General features: G+C 41.0%; 1 protein-coding gene across 1 annotated transcript; it reads right to left on the reverse strand.

Moving 5' to 3' along the window:
• Positions 1–7,758, reverse strand: LOC138891963 (uncharacterized). Its single transcript, XM_070175652.1, has 2 exons — positions 7,392–7,758; positions 1–305 (listed from the first exon to the last, which is right to left on the reverse strand). The coding sequence occupies exons 1-2, from the start codon at positions 7,756–7,758 to the stop codon at positions 1–3; spliced, it is 672 nt and encodes a 223-aa protein (XP_070031753.1).
• Positions 7,759–9,887: the final 2,129 nt, after the last annotated feature.

Genomic DNA, 9,887 nt, shown 5'->3' on the forward strand with positions numbered 1-9,887 from the left:
CTAGAAATAGCTGTGAGAACTGCTCCCAGGTAAGTGCAAGCGAATTTGCTGGTCTAGCAAATACATAATCTCTCCACCAGTAGGTGTACCACTGAAGTGAACTAGAAAGAGTTTAGTAAACTTGTCCAATCTCAATAAGGCATCAAAAGACATGGAGGGCCTATCATCGGCCTGTGCCGCAACAACTGGCTGAACTATCCCAACCGGCGGGACTGCTGGAGCCTGACACTGGGGAGCTACCTTCTCCAGAGCGGGAGTAGTGGGAGTCTGTGCTCCTCCCCCAGCCTGTGAGACGGCTGGTGCCACTGGAAACGTACCATTCTAGGCCACGCCCTCCATAAGGCTCACCAAATAGACTAAAGCGTCCTGAAGCACTTAGCTATGAATCCTTCCGGGACCTGAACTGGTCCAACAGGTACAGTCTAAGTTGGAACCTCTGTTTCCAAATCCACTCAAGGTTCTACAATAGGTGCTGCTGCTCGAGTTCTAGACCGAGCTCTACCTCTGCCTCTACCTCGGCCTCGGCCTCTAACCCTGGTCATAGGTTCCACTGGGGGCTCTGGCTCCTGTCCGGAGGTAGATATAATGTGTGTTCTCGCCATTTGTGAGAGAACAAGAATAGAATGGTTCAATCATCGATGATAGAATAAAATCACACGACAAAATAAGAAAGAAGTGATATTGTTCCTAAACTTTATAGCCTCTGGAAGATAAGTACAGGCGTCTCTGTACCAATCCTTCAGACTCTACTAAGCTTGCTCGTGACGCGTACTCGTGAGACCTAAGTAACCTAGTGCTCTGATACCAACTTGTCATGATCCGAAATTCCCACATTCGGACCCGTGATGGCGCCTAACATTTCACTTGCGAGGCAAGCCAATGTTAGAATAATTTAAACCATTTTTAACAATCCATTTTAATTAATAGTAAAGAAACCAACAACCAGAATAATATCTAAATTTTTAAATAAACAAACCAAAATAATAACGATGTCTAAATAGCATTCCAGAACTGGAGTCACAAGTGCACGAGCTTCTAGAATAATACAAACAAGGGTCTGAATAAAAATAAAGTTGTCTGAAAGAAAGCACACGGCTAAAATAAAGTAGAAGGAGACTTTAGGGCTGCGAATGCCTTGCAACTATACCTCAAGTCTCCACTGATAGCTGAATCCGAGCAAAATCTACAGTACACCACTGGGACCAACTCTGGAATATGCACAAGAAGTGTAGAGTGTAGTATGAGTACAACCGACCTAATGTACTCTGTAAGTGCCGAGCCTAACCTCGACGAAGTAGTGGCGAGGCTAAGGAAGGTCACTTACATTAACTTGTATGCAATAATATTAATAATAATAATAATAATAACATGAATAGAAGTAAGACGGGTAAATCATATCAGTAATTGAAATTATTTCAACAGTCGCAACCAATTATTTCTTTTCTCATTCTGTTGCGGCGTGCAACTCGTTTTCCCAATATAATCCTTCAATTAATTCCGTTGCGGCGTGCAACCCGCTCCAATAATATAAACTTAAAATATAATCCGTTGCGGCATACAACCCGATCCCCCAATTTATTTATTTTCATATCCGTTGCGGCGTGCAACCCGTTCCAACAATATAATTTAACAACTCTTAAATATAATAAAAATACTCCAATAAATACCACATTCAATAAGAAACTATTAGGCAACAAAGCATACAATATTTATAAATTATTTAGGAAACAAGTAATGACAAGTAGCAATTAATTATGGAAATCAGGGAGAAAATAGGCAATTTAATATCTAATATAGTAAATGTCAAGTAGCAATTAAGTCACATAAGTCAAGTAAGCATGTAGCAATTATAACATGAATTTAGGACTTAATATTTGGTGAAGAATATGAGAGAAACAATTAATATAATAATTAACTCATGATAAAGAAAATAATTTACGATTTCCAGATAAATATGCAAACAATCAATTTGACGACGTATAGGCACTCGTCAACTTGCCTATACATCGTTACACATGAAATTCACGTAACAAATAATTCATGGGTTCTATTCCCTCAAGTCAAGGTTAACCACGACACTTACCTTGTTCCGCAATTTCAAATGATCACTCGATAACAACTTTTCCTTTGGAATTATTCTCCAAACCAATCAAACCTAGCATATTATTTACCAACAATTCAATTTGAGCTTTAGAAATTATTAACAATTCGAAAGAGACTTAATTTAAGTCATTTTCAGAAAAGTCAACCAAAGGTCAATGTGGGGCCCACTTTTTGGAACCCAACAAAAATTTATGAAATCCGTACACCCATTCCGATACGAGTTCAACCATATAAAAATTATCGAATTCTGACGTCGGATTGCCCTTCAAATCCTAAAATTATAGTTTATGAAGTTTCTATCATTTTTTCCAAATTTCCATCTCAAAATGCTAATTGAATGATGAAAACAATGATATATTCGTGTATATTAACCAAATCCAAGTAAGAATCACTTACCCCGATGAATTTCTTGAAAAAACCCATAAAATATCGCCACAAACCGAGCTCTCTAGGTCCAAAAATAAAAAATGAGATGAAACCCCCGTTTATATGGTACCGCATCCGATCTCCCAATGTGCTGTCCGCACATCTCGCGTTCTGCGGCCGCAATCCAAATTGTGCGAACGCACTTCAGCAGCTCTGCACTACCAGGTTTCAGTAAATTGACCATAACTTTCTCTACAAATGTCCAAATGATTAATGGTATACCTTTCTGAAAAACTAGACTCAAAGAGATACAACTTTCCATTTTTGAATCATCTCCTAATTCCTTATAAAGTAAAAGATAGAAGCTTCCGAATTTGGACCATCGAACCTGCAGAATCTCCTTTCTGTGGCCGCGAGAGCAATTCTGCAGACCACACAATTTCAACTGTGGTCCGCACAATTACCACTGCCTTCGCACTTTTGCGGCCGCACATCCGCACTCCAAAATGTGCCCTCCGCACTTCAACTATTCGAGAACATCATCAGATTGCCCGAAATACCCAGACTCGTTCAAAACTCACCCAGAAAGTCACCCAAGCCACTCGGGACCCCTTTCAAATATATCAACAAGTCCCGTAACATAAAGCGGACCTACTCGAGGTCTCAAATCAGGTCAAACAATATCAAAACTACAATTTTGTCACGACCCGGAATTCCCACCGTCGGGACCGTGTTGGCGCCTAACATTTCACTTGCTAAGCAAGCCAACATTAGAGAATCATTAAACCAAATCCTTATTTCCATTCAGTAAATAACAATAATTAGCTAAGATAAAATATGATAAGTGCGGAATAATATAAACACTGCCTTAATTACTACCACCCGGATCTGGAGTCACAATTCACGAGCTTTCTAGAATTCATTACAAGTAATAGTCTGAAAGAAATACAACTGTTTGGATGAAAGAAATAGTAAAACTGAAAAGATAGACGGGGACTTCAAGGTCTGTGAACGCCGACAGATCTACCTTGAGTCTCCGGATAGCGAGCCAACAGCTAAAATCTCGATCAACCCGAGCCGGTACCAAAATCTGCACGGAAAGTGCAGAGTGCAGTATCAGTACAACGACCCCATGTACTAGTAAGTGTCGAGCCTAACCTTGACAAAGTAGTGACGAGGCTAAGGCAAGGCACCTACAAATCAACTTGTGCATTTTGACAATGTATATACAAATAACAGTAATGAAGAATTAGACAGGCAATATCGGGAGGGGGAAACATGTTGGGGGAAATACGAGATAAAGAACTACAGGAGAATGATAACTGGAACAACCAATATATTATGAATCAACAGGAACACGAATACAGTAAAGGAAAAATGCTCGGCATCACCCTTCATGCTTTTACTCTCAATCTTACCATAAAATCAATCGAAACGGCACGACATCACCCTTCGTGCATTAACTCTCATATCATGGCACGGCATCACCCTTCATGTATTAACACTCACAATATGGCATGACATCACCCTTCGTTCTTTTACACTCACAATATGGCACGACATCACCCTTCGTGCATTAACACTCACAATATGGCACGACATCACCCTTCGTGCATTAACACTCACAATATGGTACGGCATCACCCTTCGTGCATTAACACGCTCCCTTACCATAATGCAATGAACAATTAACAACAAGGAGATAGAATAACACGTACACGCCTTACTTTAACATTTGGTTCCACAATATCAATCTTAACTTTGAAATAAATACTCAATTATCACCAGAAGATCCATAAACATGATAAGAATGATCAATTTGACAACACTAGTCTAAACACGTAATAATTAGGCATAGGAAATAGACAATATAAGAAAAACGGGAGGAAAACAGGGAAAACCGGTAAGTTGGCGGCTCATAAGTACTCGTCACCTCACATATACGCCGCTCACATGAATTTCACATAACAAATAGTCTGGGGTTCCTAATTCCCTCAAGTCAAAGTTAGACACAACACTTACCTTGCTCTGAAGGCCACTTAATTCTCAATCACAGCTTTTCCTCTAGAAATCACCTCCAAACCATTCGTATCTATTCAAAAATGACTCAATAATATCAAATATTGCTAAAGGAATCAATTATATTGCATAAATTAAATTTCCCAAATTTTTCTCCAAAAAGTCGAAAATGGACCCGTTTGGTCAAAACCCGAGGTTCGGACCAAAATCCATTTACCCATTCACCCCCGATCTCGGATATATAATTTGTTTTGGAATCCGACCTCAAATCGAGGTCTAAATCCCCAAATTTCCGAAATCCCTAGTTTCTACCCAAATTTTCTAATTCTACCATGAAAATTCTACATTTTAGGTTGAAAATTCATGAAATGTAATGGGTAATTGAAAGAAAATAGTTTAGAATCACTTACCAACACTTTGGGGAAGAAATTAACTCTTGAAAATTGCCTCTAGCCCGTTTGTTTTTATGAAATTCGGAAAAATGGCTTATTCCCGTTCTTGATTCTGTTTTATGCACTAGGCGACAGTGTGCATCACATTCGCGAAGAGTATCGGCTGCCAAGCCTTTGCGTTCGCGATACCTTGCTCGTGTTCGTGATGGTTACTACCCCCTGGCCTTCGCGTTCGCGAGACATGGCTCGCGTTCACGATGAAGGAATGACGACGATCGACTCTTCCCCAGGTGTGCCTAACACTACGCGTTCGCGAGGAGCTGGTCGCGTTCGCGAAGGGTAACACCCCCATCGCTTCGCGTTCGCGACAAAGACTTCGCGTTCGTGAAGAAGAAAACTTTAGCTGCCCAGTTTACTCTTAGCGTTCGTGAGAGTACCTTCGCGAACGCGAAGAAGGACATGCCAGAACACCAGAATATGCAGAAAACCAGATTTTCCCAAGTCCAAAACATCTCGTGGCCTATCCGAATATCACCCGAGCCCTCGGGGCTCCAAACCAAACATGCACATAAGTCTAAAAATATCATACAAACTTTCTCGCGTGATCCAATCGACAAAATAACACCTAGAACTACGAATTTAGCACCAAGTCTAATGAAATTCTCAAGAACACTTTAAATTTTCAATTTTCTCAACTGTACGTCCGAATCACGTCAAACTAACTCAGTTTCTCACAAATTTTATAAATAAGTCATAAATATTATATTGGACCTATACCGGGCTCCGGAACTAAAATACGGACCCGATATCAACAAGGCCAAACATCAACCAATTCTTAAAAATAATTAAATTTTTAAACTTTTAATTTTCATCAAAATTTTATAACTCCAGCTAGGGACCTCCGAATTCGATTTCGGCCATACGCCCAGGTCCCATAATTCGATACGGACCCACCGGGATCGCCAAAATATGGATCCGGGTCGTTTACTAAAAATGTTGACTGAAGACAACTAAAATAAACTTTTAAGGAAAGAATTCTTATTTTCATCAATTTTCAACATAAAAGCTTTCTGGAAACATGCCTGGATTGCGCACGCAAATCTAGGAGGGTAAAAATGAGATTTTAAAGGCTTAAGAGCGCAAAATCGAGTTCTAAAACATAAGATGACTTTTTGGATCATTACATTCTCCACCTCTAAAACAACCATTTGTCCTCGAACGGACATAGAAAAGTACCTGGGATGGTGAAAAGGTGGGGAAATCTACTCCGCATATCGGACTCGGACTCCCAAGTAGCTGCCTCAACAGGCTGACCTCTCTACTGCACTCGAACTGAAGGGTAACTCTCTGATCTCAACTGGCGAACTTGCCGATCCAGAATAGCTACCGGCTCCTCCTCATAAGTCAAATCTTTGTCCAATTGAACTGAGCTGAAATCTAACACATGGGATGGATCACCATGATATTTCCGAACCATGGATACATGAAACACCAGATGAACCGCTGATAAACTAGGTGGTAATGCAAACCTGTAGGCTACTTCCCCCACCCTGTCAAGAATTTCAAAGGGTCCTATATACCTAGGGCTCAACTTGCCCTTCTTTCCGTACCTCATTACACCTTTCATAGGTGAAACCCGAAGCAATACTATTTCTCCAACCATGAATGCAATACCACGAACTTTATGGTCGGCATAACGCTTTTGCCTAGACTGAGCTGTGCGAAGTCGATCTTGAATAACCTTGACCTTATCCAAGGCATTCTGTACCAAATCATTACCTAACAACCAAGCCTCTCCCGGTTCAAACCATCCAACTGGCGAATGGCATCGCCTTCCGTATAATGCCTCATATGGAGCCATCTGAATGATCGACTGGTACCTATTATTATAAGCAACCTCCGTAAGTGGCAAGAATTGATCCCAAGAACCTCCAAAGTCTGTAACACAAGCGCGTAGCATATCTTCCAATATCCGAATAGTGCGTTCTGACTGTCCATCTGTCTGTGGATGAAATGTTGTACTCAACTCAACCCGCGTGTCCAACTCACGTTGTACAACCCTCCAGAAGTGTGAAGTGAACTGTGTACCTCAATTAGAAATGATAGACATGGGCACACCGTGAAGGCGGACAATCTCACGAATCTAAATTTTAGCTAACCGCTCTGAAGAATAGGTAACTGCCACTGGAATGAAATGTGTTGACTTGGTCAACCTGCCCACAGTGACCCAAATTGCGTCAAATTTTCTCTGAGTCTGTGGGAGCCCAACAACAAAATCCGTAGTGATACGCTCCCACTTTCATTCAGGAATTTCTATTTTCTGAAGCAAACCATCAGGTCTCTGATGCTCGAACTTAACTTGCTGACAATTCAGGCACCGAGCTATATATGCAACTATATCCTTCTTTATTCTCCACGACCAATAATGTTGCCACAAATCTTGATAGATTTTGGCGGCACCTGGATGAATAGAATACTTGAAACTGTGTGCCTCTTCCAGAATTAATTCACGAAGCTCATCCACATTAGGCACACATATATGACCCTGCATTCGCAGAACTCCATCCTCCCCCACAGAAACCTGTTTGGCATCACTGTGCCGCACTGTGTCCTTAAGGACAAGTAAATGAGGATCATCATACTGTCGCTCTCTGATGCGCTCATATAAAGAAGACCGAGCGACTATGCAAGCTAAAACCCGACTGGGTCCTGAAACATCTAAACTCACAAATTGATTAGCCAAAGTCTGAACCTCTGCAGCTAACGTCCTCTCACCAATTGGATTATATGCAAGGCTGCCCATACTCACAATCTTTCTACTGAAAGCATCGGCCACCACATTGGCCTTTCCGGGGTGATACAAAAATGGTGGTATCATAGTCTTTCATCAACTCCAATCATATTCTCCGCCTCAAATTGAGATCTTTTGTTTGAACAGATACTGTAGGCTATGATGATCAATGAATACCTCACATGGCACGCCGTAAAGATAGTGCCTCCAAATCTTCAGCGCGTGAACAATGGCTGCCAGCTCTAGATCATGAACAGGGTATTTCTTCTCATGAACCTTCAGCTGCCGCGAAACATATGCAATAACCTTGAGACCCTGCATTAATACCTCACCCAAACCAATATGAGATGCGTCACAATATACTGTATAAGATCCTGAACCTGTGGGTACACCAATACCGGCGTCGTAGTCAAAGTTGTCTTAAGCCTCTGAAAGCTCGCCTCACACTCGTCTGACCACATGAACGGGACACCTTTCTGGGTCAGTCTGTTCAATGGGCTTGCTATAGATGAAAACCCTTCTACGAACCGACGATAATAACCTACTAAATCCAGGAAACTCCGGATCTCTGTAACTGAAGTAGGTCTATGACAATTCTGAACAGCCTCAATCTTCTTAGGATCCACCTTTATGCCTTCTGCCGATACAACATGCCCCAAAAAGGCAACTGAGTCTAACCAAAACTCACATTTTGAAAATTTGGCATATAACTGATTATTCTTCAAAGTCTGAAGCACACTTTGAAGATGCTGCCCATGCTCCACTCGGTTGCTGGAGTAAATCAAGATATCATCAATGAATATAACCACAAAAGAACTCAAATAGGGCTTGAACCCCCGATTCATCGAATCCATAAGTGTAGTTGGGGCGTTGGTAAGCCCAAATGATATTACTAGGGATTTGTAATGCCCATACCTAGTCCGAAAAGCTGTCTTAGGGACATCAGATGCACTAATCTTCAATTGATGGTAACCAGACCTCATAATTATTTACCCGAATTAACGAGTCACATTTAACACCACCTGGGCGGGCACCTATCTCGTAGGTTAAAATTCAATAATTACAACACGAATTTGGCAAGTATGCACAGAGAATTTCATACAAGAATTTTCAATTAGGCCTAAAAAGCATGACTCCCTATTATTGCTATAGTACAACTTTAATTTCACAAGGGAGAACTTAAACACAAGAATTTTGCTCACAAGGATCTCATCCTTATATAATTTTCACTGCAGCTCGTAGCCCAGTTTAAACATATCAATTTATATTAAAGTATGAGGATCTCGTCCTCAGTTCCGAATCACAAGTAATATGCACATCGTGCCAATCAAATATTTCCATTTTCTTCTTTAAAAAAATTTCGGTTACACCAAATCACAACGCATAATGAACCCCATACCGGTAGGGCATATAATTCACAATTTATAATTAATTATCCGGAAATTATATCAAAACTTACCGAAATGGGTAACAAAAAGCCACATTTAGCCTCACAGCTCTTATTAGTGACCAACATGGAATGATAGGCGTAGTTATATCCATAGAACCTCTCAACAGGAGTAAACACATAAGTAGATTATAGAATCACGAAGCTCACTCATAAGTGGAGCACAATAGGAGGACTCGTTTCGATACTCAGAACCGAATCAAGTTAAGGAAATTATTCCTTTATATTAAATCGAAGTCGTACCTGTAATGACACCATCTGATGTAGCGACCTCTACCATACCATAAAACAAATATAGCAACGGCTGGGTCTCCACCTGTAAGACGCCTTCTACCCGCCTATCCTCTACCCTTAACTGATCGTGTGGGTGGTGTAGTAACTGCAATGGGGCACGTAGCCTGAGTGCTTTGATGAAATATATCTCTCCCAAGTTTGGGACAATTTTCTCATGATGTGCCTGGTATCGCGGTATTCATAACAACCCCTTTGCAGTTTTGGCTGCTCATATTGAGTCTGTGCCAGATAACTATAATAACCATTTGTAGGAACTCATGTCGGTGGTGCATTAAAAGAACTTACTGGAGCACCCCGGGTAATCTATGTGCAAACTGGGCTGGCCGACTGCCCGAGCCCCTGCCATAATGATTTTTACCTGCAGAGTAGAATCCACTGAATCCCCCAGAACTTCGAGACATCTTGGTCTCCTTATCTTAGCAATTTTTACCACTAGCGGAAATGAAGTATTAGCCTGTAGCTCCCGAGTTGTACA

This window comes from Nicotiana tomentosiformis, chromosome 5 (genome assembly GCF_000390325.3).
Source record: "Nicotiana tomentosiformis chromosome 5, ASM39032v3, whole genome shotgun sequence".
NCBI lineage: Eukaryota > Viridiplantae > Streptophyta > Magnoliopsida > Solanales > Solanaceae > Nicotiana > Nicotiana tomentosiformis.

Coding starts and splice junctions, on each gene's coding strand:
- LOC138891963 (XM_070175652.1), bottom strand. CDS start 7,758: ATGATACCACCATTTTTGTATCACCCCGGAAAGGCCAATGTGGTGGCC. Junction 306..7,391: donor GCCTAATGTGGATGAGCTTC/GTGAATTAATTC, acceptor GTACGTTTCCAG/TGGCACCAGCCGTCTCACAG.